At 46.0% G+C, this 27,013-nt stretch overlaps 2 protein-coding genes across 2 annotated transcripts; one reads left to right on the top strand and one right to left on the bottom strand.

Annotated features, from left to right (window-relative positions):
* Positions 1–1,479: 1,479 nt before the first annotated feature.
* dcst2 (DC-STAMP domain containing 2) lies at positions 1,480–15,215 on the bottom strand. Its single transcript, XM_063484964.1, has 14 exons — positions 14,889–15,215; positions 13,601–13,771; positions 13,272–13,373; positions 12,780–12,974; positions 12,443–12,508; positions 12,154–12,367; positions 10,169–10,326; positions 9,876–10,040; positions 9,630–9,797; positions 7,694–7,794; positions 4,820–4,965; positions 3,772–3,899; positions 2,843–2,936; positions 1,480–1,669 (listed from the first exon to the last, which is right to left on the bottom strand). The coding sequence occupies exons 1-14, from the start codon at positions 15,076–15,078 to the stop codon at positions 1,480–1,482; spliced, it is 2,088 nt and encodes a 695-aa protein (XP_063341034.1). The 5' UTR covers positions 15,079–15,215.
* A 1,146-nt stretch (positions 15,216–16,361) lies between these two features.
* Positions 16,362–25,849, top strand: dcst1 (DC-STAMP domain containing 1). The gene is made up of 15 exons (XM_063484963.1): positions 16,362–16,782; positions 17,039–17,113; positions 17,195–17,323; positions 18,473–18,612; positions 18,724–18,892; positions 19,097–19,240; positions 19,891–20,012; positions 20,099–20,253; positions 20,327–20,426; positions 20,507–20,602; positions 21,372–21,498; positions 22,007–22,123; positions 22,528–22,670; positions 25,304–25,417; positions 25,684–25,849. Exons 1-15 carry the CDS (start codon positions 16,362–16,364, stop codon positions 25,780–25,782), a joined length of 2,151 nt encoding a protein of 716 aa, XP_063341033.1. The 3' UTR covers positions 25,783–25,849.
* Positions 25,850–27,013: the final 1,164 nt, after the last annotated feature.

Genomic DNA, 27,013 nt, shown 5'->3' with positions numbered 1-27,013 from the left:
AAGACACGTAATGATCGTGGCAGCAAGAAGGAAGTAGCCAGTAAATGTGGTCAGGCCTCGACAGGTGAGGCTGGCAGTTACTTCCTCCTGCAGAGCAAAACTTTCAGTGAAACAAAGAACATTTCTATCAGAACATTCAGTCTGTAGATTTCAGTGACTTATTACTCAGTGTGCTCAGCACGCCTCACACTACACACAACAATCATAATGTTATATTATCTGATGCTTTGGCAGTATGTGTTTTTACTTTCACACCAATCAAGGCCTTTTTTCACTTCTCTGTCGGTTCCTGTTGTTCCTTTGTGTCGTTTTAAGTCTCTGTGTGGTTGGTTTGGTCTCTTTTAGCTATTTATTCTCTTTTTTCTGAGGTTTTGTTTCTCCGCTGTCACTGAAACACTTTCGTGTTCTGTGCTTTACCGTGGACGGATCAGAGGATCAGTGCAGCGTTGAGACTAACGTGGACCATTTTGGGTAAAAGAGAGAGGAACCAGAAGACAGTCGGTCTACATTCTTACCATCACCTACGGCCGTCGGGTCGACAGGTAAGCTCGAAGGATCACTGATACGAGCAGCAGATAATCATCTGTAAGGTGACTGAGCTCAACAAGGCGAGGAGCTCAGAGTTGCTTGGTGGTGAAAGGTGTCAGCTGATGTCAGGTAATCTCACCTTGGAGGTTTCAGCGTTTATCCTACTGCAGGGATGTCGAACTCATTTTACACAGTGGGCCAAATATTTGGATCTTAACTGACCCAGATCTGTGAAATTCTGTCAGTGTGAAGAAATTAAACTAAACCCTCAGATTTCTTATTATAAGAAAAATAAATATACTCCAACAGTGCGTCTCAGTTCAGTTTACATGATAAAGAAATCTGTCAGCACGACGTTTTCAACTTAAAGTGTAAGAAATAAACGTGTAAAATTACAGTTCAGGTAAATCTTTGCTCAGACTGTCTTGTAATAATAAACAAAATAGATAATTATATAAAATTATAAGAAAAAAGTTTTTCTAATTCACAGAATTTTTAAATGTGGCTTTACAGTAAAAACAAAAACACAAGAAAGTTGTAAAACTTTCTTGTGTTTTGGAAAGTTTGTGCCTGCTCCACATTTTCCACATTTTCCAAACCCAACAGGAGTCTTTGCCAGGCCCATTCTGGCCCCCGGGCCTTATGTTTGACACACCTGCCCTGCTGGGATGAGCCCTTTAGATCTCGGACGTTCTCCTGTGTCCCGCTTTTTTGTGGCGGTCTCACAAACACCAACCCGAGGCTTCAGGATGTGGGTCCACAAACCTATGATCGGTTTATCTGGAGCACATCTGGATTCTCCGCCTCAGTGAGACGAGACTCGGACTTCAGAATTTGGCCCGTATTTTTGTCCCTCTGTGGAAAAAGTCGGTAAATGGAGCTAAAGTTTTGTTATCAGGTATTTCATGTGTAAATTTGCTTTAATCGCAAAGTGGAACATCTGGCTGAGCTTCATGGTCCGGGAGACGGAGCCCGGAGAGAATCCGATGGTTGTGGAAGGTCCTGGAGGTTTTGAGCACGGTCGGGTCCGTGAATGACGACTGAGACGAGGGACTCGTGCTCTGAGAGAGCAGAGTTAAAGGAGTGGTCGCTGTCGGACTCGCCTGACCCGGGTTTGTCCTGGTACATCAGGTCTGCTTCACTGGCCAGAGGGGAAAACAGATGTTCAAGACTTTTAAACTTAGAGCAGGTCACATTTAAAAATATCTACATGTGGACATGCGATCCTTTAAGTTTACCATCAGCTTCTATCAATGCCTCCTTCAGATGTGTCCTACCTGAGTTCAGAGTCCAGGTAAACACTGTCATCACTGCTGGGGCTCTCTCCTTGTTCTGCTTCCCTTCCTGAGCGGTCACTCGGACTTTCCTGCCTCGCTGTGGGGATCCTCCTCTTTATCTGCGTGTTTGTCTGGCGGGTCGACGACAAACTGGGCCGCTCATCATCAGTGGAGTCTCTAAAAGAACCAGACAGAGACAGCATAGACCAGTGGGTCCCTCAAACTGTGGGGCAGGCCCCTCTTGGGGGACACAGAGCTGCAAGATGGAGGGGACCTTTTTTCCCAGATTGTGATTCCGGGGCAGGGAAGAACATGTTTGACTGATTTAGAGGAAGCACTTCTGTGCTGAAACATCTGGATCACTCGTCTGCTCCTTCACTAAATTTAATTTGGATAATAATGTTAAGAAGCAAATATTTGTTGATGGGCCCCGAGCACAAGTCCAAAGAATTGAAATCTTTAACATGACTCTTGATGAGGAAAGTAAGGAGAACCGGTGCCGTTCTCAGCTGCTCCAACAGCTTTGGGAAACATTTATCTCTGAATGAAATTCAGAAGTGCTGAAGAGTAACAGATCATAGCTGTTAGGTTTCGGTTAACAGCGGTCAGTCTACAGGGAGGCGTGTGCCGATACTAAACGACAAAAGCAGAGACTGACAAATGTAGCTAATACAAAAACCGCAGTTCCCCTGATGGCCACTTGAGGCAGGCTGCAGCGGTAAGTCAGCCCATGTGGGGGCGTGGCCTCAGCTGTCGCTGCCAGCTGTTTGTTTTTAAACAGTGACAGTAGGCATCTCCATGGAAACCGTTGTAGTTCTGCCTCGTTACAGTTGTTTGAACCCTTCGTCACCCTGCGTCTCTGTGACGTCCCGTCACTGGATAACGTCAGAACTCAAATCCATGTGGCTACAAGAACCTCCAAGTGCCGCTTCTATGCTTTTTAAATCACTTAAAACAGAGTCAATGAGACACATGGCGTGGCTGTTACAGACACCGCTCTGGCTCAATTTTACAGCCCTTCTCTGGCGTTCACTCACAGCTCCTCCTCGCTGTCTTCCTGGAAGGTCAGAGGTCGTACACAGATGACACACGTGTTCCCCAAACTCTGGAAGCACGGCCGACAGTACACGCCTGCAAAAACAAGACGGCAGCTCGTAAAAAGAGCATTCTTTTTCATTCATGACACAAACTCTGCTCGCTTTAAATCTCTTACTACGAACTTATGAGGAAATGAAAGGACCAGTGAAACACAGAGTGACCCAGTCTGATATAATGCTCTCCTGCTGGGTGGACTGATTCAATGTCACAGATAACAGGTGTTTTTTTATTAACCAGTTCAGGTCAAACGTAATCCTCTCTCCAGCCTCCCGGCTCTGTAAAACCTAAACAGAAGCTAAAGAGTTAAATCTGCTGCAGTTACAGTTATCTCTCACTTCAGCTGAGTCAACAACAGTGAGTGCTGCAGGACACTCCCTCAGCGCGCACACACACACACAATCATGTATACACAACAAAGCTCCAGTTTACGGCGTCACACTGCAGGAATTTGTCCTGCTGTGAGAAATGATTCAGTCTTTCGCTGTTTTTTGATGTAAAGTGTTACCTCACTGTTTAAAGGGAAAGACACACCTCAGAGACTAAATCACATCACATTCATCATCAGGGAGTGAACATTTATTTATGTCCAGCAAACAGACTTCTCAGGGTTGATGCAGATATTCGGCACGTGGCTCCCTGTGCTTACTTTCTGTTGCAAATGTGCAGAAAATCTGCAAAGAATCTGGACAGGAAGAGGTGCCACGTGGAGAGGTTAAAGGTCAATCCACCAAATAAAAACTAAAAACCTCAGGACGGTTTTATTCAGTCCAGCCGGTCTTAGTGAGCGACACTAAGACAGCGAGTAACGCACTGAAAGAGACGGACAGTGAAGCCATGATTACCAGGAGAGCGCCCTCGGTGGGTTTACCTGAACAGTGCGGGGCATCACAGATGACTGCGCTCAGGTCACGCAGCCCCAGCACCTCTCCACAGACCAGACAGCAGGCAGGTGTCGACAAGCCCAGCAGGTGAGACAGGTGACCTCCTCCAGGTAACCTGACAGATTAATGAAAACAGATCACATCCTGACCTTCTGAAGGTTCTGGTCCCTTTGTTTCAATGAATAATACCAACCCTGTTATTAATGTAACCACACACAACGTTTTAACATTAAACAGACTGAAGGCGATCTACTCTGCTCATCACTGTCAGACCTGTTGCATCAAGAAACCCATTAACCACAAGCTGTGACAGTGAAGCAGCATAAAGGATCAACACATCACGCCACGATCTAAAGACACACAGTCAGTGACATCGATCAGTCTGAGAGGGTTACAGAGACTCCAGTGAACCACGGTGGGAGCCGTTATCCACACATGGACAAAACCTGGAACAGTCCTGGAACCTTCCCAGGAGCGACCGGCCGACCACAATTCATCCAGGAGGACCTGCAGGCCTCAGTTAAGGTCAGAGGTCACAATTCAACAAAATGAGAGTGAGCAAAAATGGCCTCCGTGGGAGAGTCCAATGAAAACCACTGCAGACCGAAAAGATCGTCTCACATCTGCCAACAAACATCTGGAAGATCCCAGAGACTCCTGGGAAATATTCTGTGGACTGACGAGGCAGAAACGGAACTTTCTGGAAGGTTTGAGTCCCGTTACATCTGCGTCAACCTGCACGCAGAACATCAGCCTACCACCACTATAGTCAGACACGGTGGTGGTGATGGTCTGGGCTGCTCTCAGGGAGGATGTCGGCCCATCAGGACAGAAACACAGCAGGAAGTGGTTTTTTTCTTTAATGAATGAAATCATCATTTGAAAAAAATGGAATCAGACTGAATTTGTGTTAAATTGTTTCTGCACTGAGAGAAATACAAACTGTTCTGGAGATGTGTACAATGTTTTTTCATTCCTACAGCAGCTAAAGCGTGCACGTGTTTCTGGGAGACGACTTTAGGTCAGCCTTTGTACCGTATCAGCAGAGCATGGAGACGTCCTCCTCCTCCTCCTCCTCCTCCTCCCTGGTCGGTTGTGCTCCTGCCCGCAGACCTCCTCAGGGCTCTGCGCACCCCCCTCCTCTGATCCAGGATGTGCTGGCGGAGGAACCGGATCCTCTCCTGTCGAGCGCAAAGAGAACAGCCCAGCTCATCACGATCATGTCTCACTTTTCCCTCACACATCCAGAATGTCACGCTCTGTGATTAACATCTACCACAGCAGCAACGCAACCTCTCGCTCTCTGTGAAAAATCAAAAACGCTGGCAGAGTTTCAGCGTTTGTCACGGAGAGTTAAAACATGGCGCTCAGCGGGAGGGTGAGGGCAGTTTCGCTCTGTTAGGCGAGAAAAGCGATGCAGAGATAAACGGACATGTTGCAACGACACACTGATGGCCAACAGATGAACGTGAACCTCAAACACAGCTGCGCTCTGCCTGTGACAGCTTCTTACTCTTTGTGAGGGAACATTTCAGCATAAGCAGCACAATGAAACTGGAATCATTAAAAAAATTCCACGTTAAAGAAATTAAGCATAGTTTCACATTGCAGTGACCTGCTGGTGTCATGTTCCTGCTCAGATTCCCACTGGGAATTTGTCCGTTTGCTTCTCCTGCAGCTCGTCGTGGGTTTGTTTTAACATGCAGTGAACCACGGCTAACACCGACAGCTGCTGCAGCCTCGAGGCTCACACTGACAGTTTCCTATAAAAATGACTGAAAACGACATTAATGGCACCAGAAATGTTTGGAATGTCGTTGATGAAGGAAACAGCATCAGTGAGACGAACACGGAGTAACCGACAAACCATCCTTGTATAAAACATCACGGTGTCATAAATGAACCCACGCTGTCATGTTACTGGTGGCCTGAGGGTTCAGAGGATTCACATCTAATCTGTCGAGGCTCCGACTCCAAACTAACAGAAAAATCAGCAACACAAAGCCGCCCATGAGGCCAAACTCAGCCCGGCAGCATCTCCGCAGCTCTCCCAGTCATCTAAACGAAGCCCATGAGGCTGCGCTGGGCTCAGATTTGGCGTGACACTATGTGGCATCACGCAGGAGGACGCCGGGCCAGCCAATCGCATCCCGAGCATGCACTCCTGGCAGTCAGAAAAGCAACCACGCGCAGAACTCGCGGTTGATTATATTTCAATACAAACAGAAGAAGAGGAGAAATCCACAAAGTAACATTGTTGTGATTTATTGTGTGAAAGTTGCATGCAGCCTGCGGAGCAAACAACATGTGCAGCAGACCACAAACACACACTAACGTGCAGACAGAGGAAAACCAAACACCAGCAAACTGAACTTTTTGTGAAATCAAAGCGGTCTACGGCAGTGGGTCATTTCCCAGAAATTTCACAACCACCACGACCAAAGCAAAGAAAACAGATGTGTTAACAGACACGCTTTGTCAACGTTTGCCACAGCAGTTTGTGATCAACATTAGAAACACAGTCCCCGCCTCAGAGCCGTCGACCAGCCGGGCAGCACAGGATGTTGGGTTCAGGACGACACTTCCCCGCTCTGGTTCCTGTGACCCAAACAATCAGGGTCACGCAGCAACGCGCTGCCAAAATACTTCAGGTTGAAGCGCCGAGCACACCGTTAAACCTGAGTCAGCTGTCGAGCAGCACGCCCGCCTCTAACGTTTTCAGTGTGAATGCTTCACAGTCACGAGCACGGCCTCAGAGCTGCGCTCGCCACCAAACAAGAGCAGCAGCTATTTACGTAGACGGCCTTTAGTGATGGTGTGAGTAAGTGCAGGCTGCAGCTGGGTCATCACCCGGATTTCTAACATGTGGTGAACATGGATCTATTTGAATCCTGACCATAATCCTTTCCTAAACCGCAGGCTGGATTTACAAAAGATGGCACAGCCACCGTGAAGTCAGCCGCTAGGTCTCATCCCCAGCGGCATGCTGGGAAATGTTTCTAATCTTCATTCTGCAAAGTGTTTTGGCAAAAGTCAAACGTTGGTGTTATTTGGTGGTTGTTTATTGATTGATTTCATTTTGTGGGAAATAGTCTAAGACTGGGAAAGCTTTTGGCCTTTAAACTGGAGATCGGTTCGATGAAATGAAGCCGAGTGGATGTGACAGAGTTGCCAGGCTGGTTTGTGGCAGCAGCCTGTTTTCCTGACTTTAGCTTCCGGAGGCCTCGCCCGGGTTCGGGTCTCTGTGAGGAGTCCGGACCTGCCTCCTCCTTCTTCCTCTCATTCTTTCATTCTGCAGATTCTTCAGATGCCTCTCTGCTCCGTGACCTTTCACCCACAGCAGCAGCTGTTCTTCCTCTTCACCCGTCTCACCAAAACAGCACACCTTCCTCAGAGAGGAGGAGTGGGCGGGGCATGCAGGTAAAATAAAAAAAAACCTGCCCTGGGGCACAGCTCTCCGGATCCTCGTGTTGTCAGAGGATCAGTTTACATCATCTCTGCGAGGCTGGCCGTCGTCCAAAATCCTCGAAGAAAATATGAGCCGAGGTTTAAAAAAATGCGAGCCACCCAGGAGCGGCTGCGTGCGCTGCCAGACAGTTTTGTTAGAGGGTTCAGAGCTGGTTTAAATCTGAGTTCTCCTTATAAATCCACACCACTGCAGTGCATTTAAAACTCACACACAGGAGGCATGACTGAAGTGCAGACTTCCAGCTTCTGTTCAACTGGTTTAAACAAAAACGCAGCAATAACCTGCAACAAGGTTTCCGCCCACCCACAAATTTTCTCCCATTTCTCCATTTCGGGGACGATGCCTCTCGCCCAGTGACAGCTGGAGCCCGTCCCCGCTGTCACAGGGCGACAGCAGGGAGAGGCATCGTCCAAATCATGTGACTCTAAGTGTGTGTGTACCTGCTCTCTCTCAGGATGATATGAAGCACAGATGAGGCGTCTGCAGCGCTGCATGAATCCGCTGGTCAGAGACACAAGCAGAGCCAAACCCAACAGGAAGCCTGCAACACAGACCACAACCAGTAAAACCAGTAAAGTCCCTTTATGTCTGAATGTGGTTAAAACACCGACCCTGTCTTCACGGTGTGACGGCAATCACACAGATACAACACAGATATCGGACGGCCAGCTGATTTGATTATGAAAAGGTTGCAATCAGACAAACATCACATTTCTTTCATTTGTCTGCATGTAAATCTGTGTAATCTGATGTAAGGTGAACATATTTGTGTGGAATGACAGAATGAAGTGTTCGTTGGCACACTGGGCTCTGTGCTGGGTGGGTGCTCTGTTAGAGGGTTCAGGCCTTTGCCATTTGTTTTTCTGGGTGGGTTCTTATTGATCTCAGTATTTTATTATTTCATCGTAAGGTTTGAAGAGCAGAGCTCACGCTGTGGTCTGAATAGCTGAGTAAGAGGAGCCTGTAAAGTGATGAAGGATGGTGTGACTCTGTGTTGTCACGTCATAGGAGTGTTAGAAATCCGAGCGTCTGCTCTTTCAGTTTTAATGAAACTCAAATATTCCAAAAGCTTTGGACGGATTAGTGACTGATGAGTCATTGCTACGCTCAAAACAACACAACCTCTTCCTCTGCTCGTCTTTGTTGTGATGTTTGCCATCTGCAGGTCAAAGCTGGATGAAAGCTCCTGAGCTCAGGACGTGTTTGTCTCAGAGATGCTCTGTCATCACAGCTTCTCTCAACAGTCACTCAAAACGTTGCTTCCAGTCGTCTTCGTGTTCAGACAAAACAACGCCGTCGCTCTGACACTCGGATTCCACATTCCTGGATAGTTTTTTTTTAAATCCTCTTCCTCTGCCACTCCCTCTGCTGCTACTGGCCCGTTTCCATTACAGGAAGCTTCTATGAACTCAGGAATTTGGCTTTTATTTTATTACGACTTTGCTTCCAGCAACAAAATGAAACCACTGATGCCTGAGGTGAATATCACCGATTATCTCATTACAGTCAACCTCTTGGTGTGGGATTTTTAACAACAGCAGGTGAGCAGTCAGCTGTTCGAGGTGATGCCCTGGAGGCAGGTAAAAGGCCAGTGAGTGGCCTGAGTGATTTGGGTAGGGGTCAAGCTGCACGCAGTGGTCCAAGGAAGGATGACAGGTGAAGCAGCCAGTATGCTCAGATCCCACATAAGGGTTACTGCAGCACAAAGGAGCCAGATCACTCCACCTCCACCTACAACGAGCACAGAGCCAGACCAATGGAAGGTGGTGTCCCGGTCTGATGAATTACATTTCCTTTTCCATTGTTTACCTGGAGAAGAGATGGAAGCAGGATGTACTACAGGAAGAAGTGTGTGTGTGTGTGTGTGTGTGTGTGTGTGTGTGTGTGTGTGTGTGTGTGTGTGTGTGTGGGGAAAGTATAGGTCCTCAGACTGAGACCACATTCGTCTTTCCCTTCATGGCAGCGTCCTCTTTTGTTCAGGGATCATTTGGGTAGATTGTGGATCCGTTAACAGCTAAAACTAGGAAGATTATTCAAAAAGCTGCAGATGCATAAACTGGATCTTGTAATCAGTGCCAAGTAGCAGACCTATCGATCTATTAGTACAAAATCATATTATTCGTTAGATGACTGCATTAAAACAACAGCACAGACACGCTGCAGAGGTCCGGTTAAAAGAGCTGAAACTGAGCAGACAGCTGGCAGCTACAGCCACCTGTGTCACTGCAGCCACCTGTGTCACTGCAGCCACCTGTGTCACTGCAACCACCTGTGTCACTGCAGCCACGCACTGATTTATTCTAAGCTTTATGTGGTTTGTCCTCCTTTAAAGTTCAATGAGGCCAACTGTGATTCACTTCTTGTGTGATGTCATACCGAGGATGAAACACGTGTTGTAGTTTGGTTCTGACGGCTCCAGCAGGCACTTCTTGCTGATCACGGTGATGTTTCCCCGCTGCAGGATGTTGAACGAGGCCACCACGTCTCTGTAGATGTCTGAGGCGTAACCCGACCCGTTCACCTGGACCGCCACCGTGACCGGAACTATTGGGACAGAGCGTCACGCCGGTTACCGCTCACAGTGAAAACGCAGGGCTGTTTTTGGCAGGTGTGCTGGCTCACCTCTGGCCACGATGTCCTCCGTCACCTGGTGGTGCACCTGATCCAGAATCCAGAACACCAGGAAGTCCAGCGCCACCAGCAGGCTGCCTACGATCAGGTGCCTGAAGACCGAAACCAAGCCCGCCATCACCACCCGCCGCTCTCTGTACGTCAGCTGAAACGACACTGCAGGACAGACGCGTCAGATCGATTCGATGAACATCGCTGATCCACAAACCGTGACATCGTCCGGCACCTGCTGTGTACCTGTCACACAAGCTAACAAACAAATCCACACACACGGATGTACTCACGTGGTGTAATGTAGGTCTTGGCCTCTCTGCGCGTGATTGGAAACACAGAGGCTCCGCCTACTGAGGTCACCCTTTGGTCAAGGTCTTTAAACTGAGCAGTGATGTAGATGTTATCAAATTTAATATCGTGGAGGTACCTGTGTCTGTACTGCACTGCCCTGCAGACACACAACCACATCAACACCCATCAGCAACAATCAGCATCGAGGTTAACGCAAAGCAACGCTCGTGGATGCAGGAGAAATAAAGTGAAGTGTAAAGTGTGAGACGAGGGGAAAAAGTCAAAGAAGGAAGCTCAAGGAGTAAAAATCGAATTAAAAATGCCACAAAGAGCCGAATACAACATGATAAAGTGGTTCGATGACGCAAAATACCTCAATAAGCGATAAACTTATAAACTGCAGAGATGAGATTACAGATGAGTCTCTGCTGCACAGATGTTGCTGCGTGAGCTATGAAAGACTTCCTGAATCCGTCCTTGTGTAGCTGAAGTAAACTGAAGCATGTGGTTTGCATTTGGCTAAAGTGACCTAAAGCATGCAGAGTGTGTGCAGATGTCACGAAGTAAAAAGCACAAATGAAACAAACTGAATCGTGCAGCTCGAGTAAACTGACGCCTGTGGATCAGGGAGACTGAGCAGTGCATGTGAAGCAAAAACAGAGAGTGCACATTAGAAATAATAAAACTTTTTCCTGCTTATTTTATTTTTTGCATTTTTTCACACTTACAGATCATCAAACTGATTTGAATATGATCAATGATGATTTGGTTTACAGGGAGGAAGCTCTCCAAACCCACCTGTGTGAAGAAGTAACTCAACCCTAAACCTAACACCTGGTTGTGCGACCATAACTGACGCTGTGGAGGAAGCGTGCCCCGCTCTTCTTTGCAGAATTATTTGAATTCAGTCACATTGGAGGGTTTTCCAGCATGAACAGCCTCTTCAAAGCTACGCCAAGGCTTTCATTTTGATTTTAGGCGCCACACGATGCTGTGTTCCTGATCACCGTCCCGATGGTGGAACGTTCTCCTTCATCCTGGTAGAGAGCAGAATCCATGGTTCCACCAGTTACAGCGACTCTGACCTTACCTGATGCGAGTGAGGCCTGCAGTTCTTTAGATGTTGTTCTGGGTTCTTCTGTGACCTCCCAGATGAGCCACTGATGCGTTCCCAAAGTAATTTTGGTTGACCAAAGTTTTACAGGCTTAGAAACGGATCTGCAACCCTCTCCAGACTGATGGAGGTCAGTGACTTTGTGTCTTTCTTTCGACCGAGGAATGATGTGCTGCTGTTTGGGATCTTTTGGCGTGCTTCGCTCTGTCAGACGAGCTTTGTCTAAGTCAGGGGTGTCCAACTCCAGTCTGCTGTCCTGCAGCTTTTAGATGCATCCCTGCTCCAACACAGCTGAATCAAATAGTTGTATCATCTCTTCAGCACGCCATCAAGTTTGGCAAAGGCCCAATAACAAGCCATTCATTTGATTCAGGCGTGTCGAAACAAGGATGCGTCTAAAAGCTGCAGGACGGTAGCTCTCAAGGACCGGAGTTGGACACCGCTGGTTTAAGTGATCAGCCCCGGTGTGGCTGTGAAACTGAACTCATGCTTTCCAAAAACTGTAGTTAATCACAGTTCATTCATGAGTTAAGTTTTATTGTTTTATTGTAAAATGTATCTATTTTGATTGTAAGCCCAACAAGGGACAATTGTTGAAAATTAGCAATAGCTATAAACTTATGTGCATTACATCAGTTTCCTGTTTTGTACTTGGACTAAGTTAAACTGCACTGTCCCTTTTAAATAAATAAATTCAAATTCAAGGAGGGGATGAATACTTGCGGTGTGACTGAATGATTTTAAAGTGTTGCATTGCATCTATTGGATGAACTGAAGCATGTGCACTGTGTGGAGCAACTGGAGTGTGCAGCTGTTGTACATTAGATAGATTCAGTGAACCAAATGTGTAGATGTGAGAAGAGTCCTGACCTCAGGAAGGAGCAGGCGAGCAGGACGAGGCCGATGTACGCCAGCGGTCCACTCAGCTTCTGAAACACTTGAAGTTCTGATGAAATCTCTGCCATGATGCTCTGAGACATCTGGTGCAGAGACTGGCTGCTGTTGGCATCCAGGTCAAAGTCCAGTGAGGCGGAGATGTTGAACTCAAACTCACGCTTCATCTTCTGAAACACTGCGATGACAGCTGAAAGAGGCAGGAGTCAGACTCTGTGCGGAGGCCGACAGTAAAGGCTAAACAATAAAGAGGAAATGGACTCACGAGCCGCGAGACGTTTCCTCAGGTGGTCGGCGATGTAGGAAGGGATGACGCAGAAGAACTCGCCAGCTGAAAGACCAACAGTGAGACGATTACAGAGACGTAAAGATGAACGTGAGAGCAAATACAATTTGGAATCTTTGGTTTTTAAGGCCACGCTGACATTAGAATAAAATAATTGAAATAAGTGAAAAGTGCGTAACACTGTCCTGGATCCTTTTCCAGGTTTTATTCTTTAAGTCTCAGAGATTACAGCCTGACCTTCTGTAACTTTGATATTTGTGTCCTGAATGCATCTGAGGGTTAACGTCCACACAAGGACCGGGATACATGGACGCACCGCGGGCCAGGTTGCAGAGCGGCAGGAAGCCGTCCACGATGTCGCACAGGAAGTTGAAGTCGCCCAGCAGCTCAGAGCAGTCGCTTCGAGCTTCCTCAAACAGTGACCGGCACTTCCTGTACGGAGTTCCCATCTTTTCGTTACAGATGTCACCGATATCGGCCAGGAAGCGCAGGACGTTCCTCAGCGCGCGAGCTGCAGGGTCAGAGGTCAGAGGTGTAAGGTGAGCATCTGCAGGCGTATGGTAAACACGGTCCTTATAGTGCTATACACAGTGCTATACACCTCAAGCTCCAGCCTCTGCCATCCTTTACCAAACACAGAAACTCAACTTAAAATCTGATGTCACGACACCTGTACGGTTCTGGGCGGGGCCTGCAGCTCTCTGAGAGTGTGGATTCCCAGGTATGCACATGGAAGGTGTGAAACTGCAGCCGAGCAGCCAACTGTTTTCCCTCATCTACACCAAATTGGTTAAAGAGGCTGACTTACCAACATGGCGGATGCTGTCTGTCATAGCGTAGATGAAGTTCTGGACTCTTCCCGCGACGGCGTAAGCGTTTCTGCTGATCTCCCTGATGTGGTCCAACACGGCTGAAAGCAACAAAAACACTGACGCTCACAGCTCGCCACATTCATCTGATTTGTGACTGGATCAGAAAGAATCATATGGATCCATCAAACTGAATAAAAACGGCAGCAACTGATATAAAATTCATATTTTGTTTAAAATTCTATTAAATTTCAATATAAAACATGAGTGGTATATTTTTAGGAGCACTGGCGGCTGTAACTGCAGTGGGAATGGGGGCGGGTCTTACAGAAGAGGGGCGTGGCTGCTTTCTGCATCAGTTCTTGCGTTTGATTGGCTGCCAGCTCAGCTCCACACAGCAGGCTGGAGGCGGCTCGCTCGGTGTTGTCCAACGTGTTGCTGAGCGGACCGGACACAAGCAGCGACACGAACATGAGGAGGAGGAAGTTCCTGCCATGACCTGAAACACAGGAACAGAAGCGCTGTGACGGCGTGGTCCTGGTGTCTAATTCAGAAGCTCTGACTGTCCACCTCTAATCGGGAAGAGTGACTCTGCTGGGAACTCCATGTTTATTTGGGACCTTGGGATTCAACCTCCACTTCAGAGCTCGCACTGTATCAGGTCCATTTGTGTTTGTGAGGAAGTCCAACTCTGTTCGAAGGTTAGGGAGTACGTAGTCTGTGTGTTGCTTCAAATCTATCTGAGAACTCTATTTGTGCCATTTTAGAAGTCTGCTTAGAGATTTCATACCTGGAAGCTCATAAGCAGAGAGTCACGTTTTTTCTGAATCAACATGATTTATGAGTCCTAACTCATCCCTTTGAGAGCCATGACGTCATTTAGAAATGCTTCTCTGTTTTGGAAGCTCATCTTACTCGACTGGTAGTGGAAGCGCCACAACACCAGAAGACGGTTTACTTGACTTCATGTCTAGATTTTGCACAAGAACAGCATGAGGAATTTGAATTTCTTAAAGTTGTTCCCTTTAACATAGCGAGTGACGTCGTGTGCAGTGGACAAAGATGGAGAGCTGCGTGTGACGACGTCATTTTGACCATTTCAAAGCAGAAGTTTTCAAACTGAATTGTGCAGGAGCTCAGAAGTGTCTTATTTAGAGCTTTAAAGGACAATAACAGCTCGACCTCTCAGAGTTTTCACTCTGTTTGGGACCACCATCTGAATATTGGCGCGCAGTCTCTGAGAGCTCTGTATCTGACGGCGTCACCTGTGGTCGGGGACGTAACTTTATTCAGGAGCTCTGACTTCAGTTAGAAGCTCTGCTGTCTGTTTCAGGGCTCTGGCTGTTATCGGAAGCTGCGCTGACGGGATCACTACCATCCTCATGTCGTCCAAGAAATGTCTCTGTTTTTAAATGATTTTTATTCCTTTTATTTTTATCCTTAATTTACAGAGTTTATAAGTTTCTTTAGTAGTAGTAGCACTAACGATGAGGACTTATTACAACACACAATATTGTCATTTTTGGGATGTTTTTCTCTTCTACAGCATGTCAGATTTATATCGATGAACGAAGAGAGGATCAGTATAAAACCTCAAAGGTGCGTCGCTGACAAACCTGAGCACATGGAGGGCAGCATCACCATGATGCTGGCCCTGACTCTGACTGACAGCCCCATACCGAACGCTGCCAGACCGGCCAAGCCCAGCGTGGTGTGGGCGCAGAACCACAGCGGCTGTTTCTGCAGGAGGAGAGTCATGAGTCCGTACAGAGACGCGATCAGCAGCCCGGATACAAACGCCACCATCCTCTGCCCCACCTCCACCAGGTGAGCTTTGAGCTTCCTCCTGCCGCTGAGGCGAGAGCGTCCCGCCGGTCTGTGGAAGCAAAAACAGTGAACGACATGTTCACTAACCTGCAGCACCACATAAACATGAAGCTACAGTGCTGCCACCTGCAGGCCATGACGTACACTCAGGTTCACAGTGGCTGGGATATTTATCAAAGATCAGTCTTTGTAGGACAAATTGAATAAAAAAGTAATAAAAGTTTAAAACATCAGCCCTGTCTTATTCTATTTAACAAACATGTCTCAGGACTACCTCACCTTCTACCTGCCTTTTTCCCCGAGGCTCGTCATTTCAAACACAAAAGGCTGAAAAGCCTGATTGTTGTTCCTGTTTGCATCGCGCTGGTGGACAAACAGAGACGACTATAACGGAGTTACAGACTTTAAAACTATCAAACTATCTGTGAGTTCTGAGTAAGAATAAACAGCTAAATGTCTCTGTTACACCTTTTTAATACTGGATGAATGGAATAGAAACGATGAGTTTCAGTGTGAGCTGTGAGCGCACGCTGTGCAGTAAAGGTCTGATGCTGGGTGTGAAACCAGAGATGATGAGCCCGTGTGCTTCAGGCTGCCCCGAAGCACACGTCTGTTTATCCTCGCCTTTCACCCTGATGCAGGTCGTAACTTACAAAATACCATCCTGTTGTGTAAACTCATCAGAGTTCACTGACGTCAGGCCAAGTGAGAACTCTGGGGCTGTTTCCCCAAATAAAGTCAGAGTCAGAGGAGCCCCACCCCCACAGATGAATGTTGGGTTCACTTTCAGATGCTTCCATCCTTTATATACAGTAAAATAATTTGCAGGAAGTGAAAAGGAGTGAAGTTAAAATGTTCTGTGATGAGGCTGTAGAGTAATAAATGTGAACACAAATCATTTTTTAAAAAGGTGAAAGGTTAACATCCAGGTCACTGTAAATGAGAATGTGTTAGCTCAAAGGCTAACAGTTAGCACTCAGGTGAATCTGCTTCCTCTACCTGCTCAGAGCTCCTCGGATAGTCTCTGTGACTCCGCCCCTCTTCACCTGGACTGAGATGTCACTTTTCATCAGGAGCTTTTTCCTGTCTTCACTCTTCATCTTCATCTTTTACACCAGGGGAAACGTTTCTGCGTCACCTGGAAACCAGAGACGCATCACGTGACAGGCAGAAGCTAACAGAAGCTCCAACAGTCAAACGACAACACGTTTGTAAGCGGTGTGTGCGTGAATGCAGGTTAGAGGAGTGATTTGTGGTGAATGATGGCTGACACCGGGACACGTCACGGCTGTGAGTTCACCCACAACAACTCAAAACTCAGCGTGGTGGAGCTGCTCAGCCCTGAGGCTGCCAGCCGACGGTCAAAACCTGTTTCCAGGTGTTTGTGCTTCCTTACAGCTGCGCACAGGTGCGTTCAGACCATCCTGCCTCCAGTTGTCCACCGGTTCCTCTTCAGCCAATCAGAGGAGTTTCCGGTGGCTCGCCCGCTCTTCAGGGCGCTGTTTGGAGTAGCGACCGGCACAGGTAACACCTCCAGCGACACACCTGGGCGGTTCATCTCTGATCTTAAGTCCTCACATGTTGGAAACCAGCGCGGGCATCAGAGCGAAAAGACGCCGCAGAGCTGCGCTCATTTTGGGGCCGATCAGCTGTTCGGAGGAAACAGGAGCTGCTCGCACATCAGTGCAGCACGAGCGCTCACAATCAGCCTCTCATTAAATATTCTCATTCATTGTAATATACTAGCTGATGTTATTATGACTTAGTCACATTGTTGTTGTCTTTATTTTTAATATTATTTTATCATTTGTTACTATAAATATAATGAATGCAAAGCTCTTCCTTTACTTTCCAGCTATTTTTTATTATTATTCTAAAAGGTTGTTAGAAAAAAGCTGATGTGATGTTTGACTCATGTTGTTGTTCGTCTGACCATCAGTCTTGTTCCTGGGCATTGCCCACAACCTCCCGCTGACCTTTGACCTGCAGGTGGCAGTAGGATGTTTGTTTGTTGGTGAGGCGAGGTCGCACACTCACATCTGTTCTTTGAAACACGTTTGAAACACGTGGCGATCTGACCGAGTGTGTGTGTCAGCTGTGTGTCTCGCAGGCGGACTCATGTCTTCGTCCTTCAGGTGTTCGGTCCTCCTCATGTTTCCCAGCATGCTCGGCTCCCGTGGCCGCTCCTACCTGATCCTGCTGACCTTGTCTGTGCTGTACGCAGGTAAACACACGCATAAAGACCTGTGCAGAGTGTGCACACGGTTCACAGTGTGGCCGTCACGGTCAGTGCCGTGAGCTTTTTCATGGAGTCGTATCAGAAACATTCTCGTGTCCAGTGAGTCCAAAGTTTCATGAATCTGCAGGAATTTGCACATATTTGGCTTTTTAACTGAAATAACAAAAAGAATGAGCTCAGAAGGTGATGGAGGGAGGCTCCACTCCTCTCGTCTGTACCTTTGAAAGTACAGATCTCCAAAGTGTCTTCAGTCTGCTCCCCTCGCTCCTGTGTTTGGTGAGAATCCCTCAACCAAATCATTGGTTCATCAAGAAACATCAGGAAACAAACAAAAAATCCACAAATAACTTTTCTACAACCTCCACTGTTTCATGTCAGCAAAATGTTGATCAGCAGGACAGATTTAATAACACTCAGCAGGACTTTATCAGCAAACATTAAACACTGTTAAAAACAAAGTGCAGCAATCAAACCAGCAGAGGTCAGTGCTGTCTAAAGTCACACAGACCTGCTTCCGTGTGACTTTGGGATACGCTGATATACTGATCAGTGTTAAAGAGTTCAGACAACAGCAACAATCAATATGTGCGTCGTCCCGAGGGCTCAGCCTGAGGCCGGCTGCACTTCCTTTTGGTTCATGAAGACGTTTCACTTCAGGCATCTTCAGTTTTAAAAATGAGAAGCTTCTTTGTTGAGAGGTGAAATGTCTCATCCTCATGAACCAAAAACCTTCATTTCGACCACTTAGGATGAATGAATACTAAATACATATGAATGAATTAAAGTAATTTGACAACAGTTAGAATGTCAAAGACTACAAAGACTTCTCATGTGATGGAGTGAAATAAAAGTGAGTGTTTAAAGGACGTCACTGATCCTGTGAGCCTGCACAGTAACATTTATGAGTCTGAGTGATGCAACATTAAAGTGCACTGAGACAGTCAGACGGCAGTCAGACATACTGGGTCCACAGGCCTCACTGGACCCAGTATGTCTGTGGCTGATTAAACTCATTTACTAAATACAACATAATACAACATGCAGACACGAGTGCGTATCTCAGCGGCTGAATGGGTCTGATTAACATGTCTTCAGGTGAGTTTTGTGTCATGTGATGCTGCGTCCCGTCTGCAGGCCCAGTTTCAAACATCCAGCGTAATGTAGAGGCCGCCGCTGTGTCTGTGAGCTGCAACCTGGACCTGCAGGTCCGTCACAGCAAGCTACTGTGGAGAGAAGCCATCAAGCCATTTTTGATCATCACACAGGAGCTCATGGTGAGAGGACTATGTTTCAAAGATCCTCTAATTTAACATAATAATAATTATCAACCTACCTACTGCCATGAACATGATCTGAATCAGATCCATCTTTTGCTTCTCTTCTAGGATGATAAAGAAGGTTTTGAGTTGGAGGCTTTAAATGTCAGCAAGAAGTTTCAGGACATCAGAGACGAGATGGTCCTTCAGTACGGATACGACCGATTCGAAACTAAACAAGGCGGCGGTAACAGCACCCAGGAGGAGTTCACCGCCAAGACCCTAAAGCAGTGCGACAGTAAGTCAGAAACGCCAGACGTAAAGTTCAAAGGTTTCAGGCAGGAAACACAATACAGAAGGAAAATGTTGATTATCATCCTCGTGTCACAAATACGAGAAAACAATCGCTTTAAATGTCGTCACTAATGTGATTCAAAATGATTTCACACCTGCTTCACAAACTCATTTAAAGATGAGAACTGGTGCGTGGTTTGATCCCCAGGTGTGGTGGCTCAGGGCGTGCAGCGGTGCGTCGATTGGTTCGCCAACAGGTGGACGGCGTGTTTGGAAGCGATCCCCGTCCCCGTCATCAACTACATCCTCTGCGTTTCCATGAAATTTCACTTCCTGTGTGACATCATGAAAGGTAAAAGGTTATACGTACCACGGCGTTATGAAATATCCACATCCAGCTGACCCCGCGGTCTCTACTCATTCTTTCCAGTCAGACATTTCTAACTCTCAAATATCAGCATCAGAGTAAATTTAAACTGTCACCAGAAAGTCTTTGCTTTAAAAAATAAAACTGAAATTGGGCTCCGGTACTTTGGTGTAATACCACTTTGAGCCACAAGGTGACACTGAGTTTAGCATCCAATCACAACACAGCATGACAACACTATTACTGTTAGCTTGGTGCTAGTTTGACATTTGTACAGAATTCATATGAATGTAATATTTAGCGACTTGTTCTGGGAGCTCGAAGAGTAAAAACGAGCAGTTATATTTTTAAATATTTAAAAAAACGACTACACTAAACCTTTCTGGTAAACGCTGCCATCTTGTGGTGGAAGTTTTTATTAAATTTAGCTAAAGGTTTTGCGAAAAGCACCTTTAAATTTGAAGGTGTGCAAACATTAGCTTCAGTGTTCTGAGTGGTATATCGTACTCAAGTGTCCGCAAACGTAAACGGCAGATTATTTTTGATTTATTATTTCAGGGTTGATAATCTGTGACTCTTCTGTGGTACTGAAAAGGTGCTGCTGTGATCTTTAGTTCTTCTCCTCCTCCCGTCAGTCATGACTCCGTGGTGCAGGGACAACATTCCCGTGGAGGGAAACTTTGGTCAACTCTTTGACCGGCTGAATGTTTCCGTTGACCTGCTGTCCAGAGAGTTCAGCACCGAGCTCACCGTAGAGGTCAGACCCGCACCGCCGGTCCTCCAACACCACCCACAGGACGAACCCAGAGTCGGCTGAAATGTAACCTGCGTGTCGTCTCACAGGAGGAGGAGCAGCCGGCGCTGAGCGAAGCTCTGCTGGACCAACAGTTCACCAACGCTGTCAAAACATCCTTCCAGAAACTGACGTCAACGACGGGACGGGTGCTGAACATCCTGCAGATGCTCCTCTCCTTCACCTTCATCACCATCTTCACCCAGTAAGAGTCTCACCTTCACCTTCATCTCGTTAAGATTCACACCTTTATCTCCATCTTCTTTTCTCCTCTGCAGGGCGTTTGGGTACCTCGGGCAGTACAAGAGGGACATTTGTTTCGACAACGTCTACATCACCACCTACTTCAGACAGATCGATGCCCGCAGACGGAAAGCGGTATCATTCTCATCCTCATCATCCTCACTTCAGTACAGTCCAAGGTCTGACCGTCCTGTCCTCTCCTGTGCTGCGTTTAGGGGAAGCGCTGCCTGCTGCCTCTGAGGAAATCAGAGAAAAACAAGCTGATCAACCCCTGCAGTCTGAAAATTTACCCCGAAGAGGTCAAACAAGTGGTGCGTTCAAGAGCAGTGTGAAGACTCTGGCAGTATTTAGTTATGTAGCCTAGAGTGTTTCACAAAGTGCTTTACAGGAAATAATCCACCATAATAGCAGCGGTAACGCCGACTCCTCAGTTCTTCTCACTCACCTAAAAATCAGCATATTTGTTAAAGGGTCATTACCCTAAATACCACTTTTCCATCTTTTTAGGTTTAAGTGATTTTTATAAATAACGTGTTTAGACGTGGTCCAATCAGAGTGCAGCACTCTCACAAACAGGCATGCAGCAATAGCAGATTTCTGTCCCTACAGGTGCACCTGTGCACCCGTTATTGGACCTTAGGTTAACTATATGTAGATTTCTGTACAGTTCCTTCTAGATTCAAGATGCAATTTCAGGACACAGTCTGTGTTCAGCCAAATACACCCAGAAAAGGGTGAAATCTACATTTTACTGTTTTTATAGCTGATTATCACAGTTTCCCAGTTTAGTTTAATAAAGATAAAAAAGTATTTGAGCTTCTGACTTTGAACCGTGTCCCCGTGCCTGGCAGGTTTTTCATTTAGCTGCAGAATTTCCCGTCTTACTGCTGCTCTGCACCACTTCCTGTTTCAACCCCTCAGTAACCCCACCTTTCACCTGAAGGTTCATGGTGGTGCTTACTCATCACTCCCCACCTGTCTGTCTGTAGCAGAGCTCAGAGCCAAGACTAAAGTTAATGTGTGTGTATGTGTGTGTGTGTGTGTGTGTGTGTGTGTGTGTGTGTGTGTGTGTGTTGGCAGATGTCAGGTGTGTTTCAGGTGCTGACGGTCTTCCTGCTGTCCGTTGTCCTGCTGACTGTCGACTTCTCGCTGTCCCACGTACTGGACATCATCAGCAGACACACCCTCACCCATTTCAACATCACCAGTAAACACACACACACACACACACACCACTCTCCAGTCTTAAATCCCACACATGGGTCACTTGTGTGCCGGGCAGGTGATTTGAACATCAACATGTTTGGAGCTGCTGTGGGTCATTTCGATGTCCTGCTGAAGGACCAGCAGGATGACTGGAGTGAAAGAGGTTTAAAACCTGTATTAAGTAAAACTTCATATAAGTGGAGCTGATATCAACACTCGTGTTTGAAACTCTGTGAAACACATAAACTGGACAGGATATATTCTGTTTTCACCGTGCGTCATGTTGGCGATCTGTCCGAGGTGCACCCCGTCTCTCGTCCTGTGGTAGCTCCAGCTCCCCCGCGACCCATAAATAATAAATATTTTATTTAACCTTTATTTATACAGGTAGTCCCATAATAAATGTTACTCTGCTCTTATCTCATGTGTTTGGGTTTATCTTACAGAAATGCTGCAGATCTCGCTGACTGCAGAGAGTTTCACTTTGTGACTCCGCCCCTTCTCTGCAGGTAGTCACCAGGTGGACATCAGAGTGGGAGGGGACACCATGATGGCCCGCCTCCTGAGGACGACAATTTCAGCCTTCAACAGCTCGTCCACCCTCAATATCCAAAGTGATAACCAGGGTGGGTCATAGGTTAAAGGTCACACAGGATTTGTTTAGCATGTATTCAAATTCACCAGATCATTAAACAACCAGAGAATCAGGCCAAAAAGATGACCACCAGAGGGCAGTATATAACAATACTGTTACATATGCATCCTGACAGCACAATTTAATGATTCAGATTTTCATGTTAATGTTCAATTGATGAACACAGTCACTAATTAAATCAGACTGATGTTACTATGTGTCCGTGTATGTGTCAGTTACATCTCTGACATGGGAGTAAATGTTCATGTTTGCTTTGTGGGACGCTGAAAGTTTCAGTCTTGACTGCCGAACTTTTGATGACGGCGCAGTTTGTCTCACTTATTTGTCTCAAACTACATGCAAAAGTGTCCCACACCTCTTCCTCTCCCCCCTCAGAGTGCATGTCCCCCCCCTCCACCCTCTCTGCTGAGGTCTATGTGAGATGTGTGTGTTGTGTCCTGCTGGTGGCGCTGTTCAGCTGCCTTCAGGTTTATACCAACCGGCTCCGACATGTCATTGCTGCCTTCTACAACCCCAAGGTGAGCACACACACACGCACACACACACACAGACACACACACACACACACACTGACATTTGCCTGTGGAATAAAATGAAGTAAAACATCGTCTGCAAGCAAACATATAAAATGATGAATATTTTCAGTGTTGGGGTTAAATATTTGGATTGTATGATACTAACATGCTAATTTTTCATAATACAAATTAATGTTACTGTGCTAATGTTTTAGCACAGTAACACAGTAGTACTTAAACACAGAGTAAACAAGGTGGCTCTGCGATGTTACAGTTTACACGTTCACCTAACATGAAAAATCACAGGTTTGAGACCAGAAGTAGACGTAATATCTCCAGCACCGAAATCTGTGAATCAAATATGTTGAGCCAACAGAATGGAGAACAAAACAACCCATAGTTATGTATTAAAATTGTACTTTGAGACATCATCATGCAGAGTTTCTGGGTAATTCCTCTCTGGCCTGTCCACATACATTTGGCTATAAAGTGCTGTGTGCCCTCCTACCCCTCTCCTTTCCTGCCACATAAATATATAAAGAAACTCCTTCATGTGTGAGAATAAATCAAATGTGTCAAGTCCCATTTAACTCAACTTAAGTTGGTGTTAAATCCAGATAAATCCAAGTTCATGTTATTCTTGAATGGCAAAGAGTTGTTAGCTACGTCGAGATTAAAACAATTCAAGGAACTGAAATTGAAATGGTCACATCTAACAAGTATCCAGGGATCATTATAGGTCAGAATCTGTCATTTAAAACTCACATTCAAAGGCTTGTGTCGAAGTTAAAACTAAAACTAATTTACTCCTGTTTCTCCCTCCAAGTGAGAAAACACTTGATTCATGCAACGTTTTTACCTTTATTGGATTACGGTGACCTGCTTTTTATGAATGCACCTGCCCACTACCTAAAGAGGTTGGAAACTGTGTACCATTGCACTTTACATTTTATTACTGGCTATGGAAATCCACCTTAGTATGCTGCTGCTAAATGTCCATCTTTGCATATTCACAGACTCTCCCACTGGTTGATCTTTATCTATAAATCTCTGCTTGGGCTGGTTCCCTCTTATCTGTGTGTTTATATGTGTAAAAACCACAACCAATACAGCCTGCGTTCTCACAATATCATACAAATGATTGTCCCAAAAATCAGAACAGAATTGGGGAAAAGGTTTTTAAATACGCCGCCCCTGCTTCCTGGAACAATCTGCAGGAGGAAGTGAAATGATCAGAACTGGTCACCTCGGGGGAGTTTAAGTCCGTCTTAAAGGAACGAGAGAACAACTCTTTTACTCAGTGTGATGGTTTTTAATGTCACTCTTAATTTGATCTGTTATTGTATATTTTTCACATGTTCATACAGGATATTGTATTTGTTTCAAATGTTATATACTTATGTGGTATGTGTATTTTGACTTTTGTTGCCATGATGCCAGGTCTCTCTTGGAAATGAGATTTTTAATCTCAATGAGATTTTTTACCAGGATAAATAAAGGACTGAAATTTTTTTTTTAGCAAAGTGTCATCTGCATACAGAGACATTAAATGAGAACAAAACTGATGTTGCATCTCTGATTTGTGTAAAATCAGAAGTTTGTGTGGCGTTAATATTCCGAGTTCTCTGCGTTTTGGTGATCGTTCAGCTCAGTCTTCAGTGAATATCAAAGCATTTCCTTCGTGTGTGTGTGTGTGTGTCCATTTCCTCATGGCGGTGTTTGTTGTGTTTGGTCACGACTGATCACAAACAGACAAACAGAGATTCGGATGGAGCGCGTGCAGCGGCCGCGTCGCTGTACTGTCTGTAGTGACAATAGCAGTATTTGGTGTGTTTATTAGTAAACAAAGAAACATGAAACGAGTCTTTGTTTTGGTTTGAGCGCACGCCGTGATGTCACTTCCTCTCCTGAACTGATGAAGAAGCAAACCGCTCAAACTCATTAGCACACACACTCTGTTTAAACCCTGGGAGATGCTGTAAATCTGATCTGAGAGCAGATTAGTGTAAGAGCATTACAGCTGAGCTGACTGTGGCCGAGAGACATTCAGAGAGAGAGAGAGAGAGCGAGGCTGCGAATGAATGAGCTTCAGGTGCACACGTGTTCTGCACATTCACATTCAGCACTTTGCAGTCCAGCATCAGCTGCTGATGATGACACGTTCACACGGAGGATCAGAGAGTACTCGGATACAGCCGTGATCGAGACGTTCCTTTATCCTAAAACTTTATTTAAATCTGGTCCATTCAGGTCGTTTTCTCAGGAAGCTAACAGAGTCCTGCAGGTCTGGTTCTGACCTCAAACCTGTGCCGACAGCACCTCTAACAGGAGAACAGCTTTGTGGAAACGTGTTATATTTCTGCACATTTTTACTTAGGCGTAAACATGTGAAGATTATATACAGATGAGAGCAGGTGACAGTCATTTTAATGCAACACTGGCAAGAAAAAATCCCTTTAAACTAAATCAGTGACATAATAATAATGTGCGTTGTTTCACATACAGAGAATATATGTTTCTGCTGCAGAGCATCACTCACCTGGGCACACAGTCAGCACCAGGTGATGAAGAGTAGGCCGGTCCCGAGTTAAACTTAGCATAAGTAAAACAAAACGTGACCTTTGTCTGTGTGTCAGAGGGAGAAGACGAGGATCTTGTTCCTTTACAACCTGCACATTCACGGCCGGATTTCCAGCAGCGGCAGGAAACGCATCATCAGCCGTGGACAGAGGACGGTGAGTGGGTTTCTGGTTAACATCCCGCTTCCTGCCTGTAGAACCACGTTTCACGGAAGTCTGCTCTCAGAGGTGTTTTTCACTGGGACATAAAACATCAGTCAAATCTGATTCGACACATTGCTTAAACTTTACAGATTTTTGACTCAACATAAACTTTTAAAAATGTTTTCTTGTCCTGGAGGTTTCACCTCTGCAGCTGCAAAGTTCTCACACAGACTGCAGTTCTGGATTCTTTGTGCTACGTCTCCGTGTGTGCACGTCTCCTCTGCTGCCTTCAGGTGTTCCAGCGCCTGCTCAGGTGGGGGCACTGCCTTTGCTGGCATCATCACGGACAGGAAGCGTCCAGCTCCGAGAAGACGCACTACGCCAGCGCTTAGAGGAGAGAGAGGAAGCTGCACCTGGATGAAGAAGAAGTCGTCCAGTTTTTTGTGGCAGACTCGAGGTTCAGGCAATAAAAACACATTCAGTTCAAACTGGACTGAAGCTCGTTTTATGTTTTAGTATGAGAGTGGAGTGGATTTGACTCTGTGTGAGAGGTTTCTCTGAGCTGCTTACTGTTTGCATTTATTGCAAAATTTATTTTTCTGCATCAGCCTTAACAGCTGCATCCTGCTACCGTGGTAACCCACTGCTAAATGTATGTCTCCCATTAAACCCTGTGAAACCATCAACGTGGTCAAACTGAGCCAACAGAACAATCATTCATTAACTAAACTGTACAGTCAGTACATTTGATATACAGCACTATGTGTGATCACATGATCCGATTACTCGCCGTATGTACAGAGGAGTTATGTAAGCAGCTGATCCTCTGCAGCGGCAGCAGCACGTGCCACGTTCGCTCACAGTTTCAATCTGACTCTGGATCAGTTTACAGCGGTGCTCCTCTGAGGCTGAACTGTTTCTGACCCCAGTGACCCATAATCCTCCTGAACACACTAATTATTCAGCTCCATGTGGACCACAGGAACACCAGTAACGCTGCTTTTAAACTCACATTAGTCCTTCAAACAAACATGTCTGTCATGTTCTCTTTTTCATGAAGCAGATTAGAAAATAAAATAATAAATACCATACGCTCCTCTTTCCTCTCTCCTCTGGCTGCAGCAAGTAAAACAAAAAAAAAAGTCATTTCAGTTAACTGAAAGAGTAAACTAGACAAACGGAAACATGTCTGTGAGCTTAAGAGTCTTTGGTTTTCTTCTGGTGTCTGTACGTAGCATCAACCTGCCGAGAACTGCAGATGAAAACCGGTCTTCTCCCGTAGTTTAAACACAGAACAGACTCTTAGCCACCTCCTCTGACTCCTATGGGATAATGCTGATGTTTGCATTAAACTATAAAGCACCTCGAGGCAACTGTTGTTGCTCCTCAAGTCAGCCAACATGCCCCAGGCATCTAGAAGACATCCATGAGGTATGCTACAAGATGCTGAACCATACCAACGGGCTCAACACCACAGCATCCTTCTATGAAGCTCCTTCGGTTGGAGGGATGCTTAAAATAAAGCAAAAGAATTAAAATGAAAGCAAAATAAACCTCTGTGATTTTGTGAAAGCTCCAACATATTTCCACACTGTTAGAGGACTCTAATATGTTTGCATGTCT

The sequence above is a fragment of the Pelmatolapia mariae genome, linkage group LG10_11 (assembly GCF_036321145.2).
Source record: "Pelmatolapia mariae isolate MD_Pm_ZW linkage group LG10_11, Pm_UMD_F_2, whole genome shotgun sequence".
Classification (NCBI taxonomy): Eukaryota; Metazoa; Chordata; class Actinopteri; order Cichliformes; family Cichlidae; genus Pelmatolapia; species Pelmatolapia mariae.
Note: the sequence above shows the minus strand (reverse complement) of the source record. Positions and strands in the feature narration are given on the sequence as shown.

What these genes read in the sequence shown, in the direction of transcription:
- dcst2 (XM_063484964.1), bottom strand. Translation starts at nt 15,078, where the DNA reads ATGGTGGCGTTTGTATCCGGGCTGCTGATCGCGTCTCTGTACGGACTC. An exon ending in GCTCTGCAACCTGGCCCGCG is followed by an intron (nt 12,509 to 12,779) that starts GTGCGTCCATGT and finishes TTGGTCTTTCAG; the next exon opens with CTGGCGAGTTCTTCTGCGTC. An exon ending in ATCATCCTGAGAGAGAGCAG is followed by an intron (nt 4,966 to 7,693) that starts GTACACACACAC and finishes TGCGCTCGACAG; the next exon opens with GAGAGGATCCGGTTCCTCCG.
- dcst1 (XM_063484963.1), top strand. Translation starts at nt 16,362, where the DNA reads ATGGCTGACACCGGGACACGTCACGGCTGTGAGTTCACCCACAACAAC. An exon ending in CCGAAGAGGTCAAACAAGTG is followed by an intron (nt 20,603 to 21,371) that starts GTGCGTTCAAGA and finishes GTGTGTTGGCAG; the next exon opens with ATGTCAGGTGTGTTTCAGGT. An exon ending in GGACGGTGAGTGGGTTTCTG is followed by an intron (nt 25,418 to 25,683) that starts GTTAACATCCCG and finishes TGCTGCCTTCAG; the next exon opens with GTGTTCCAGCGCCTGCTCAG.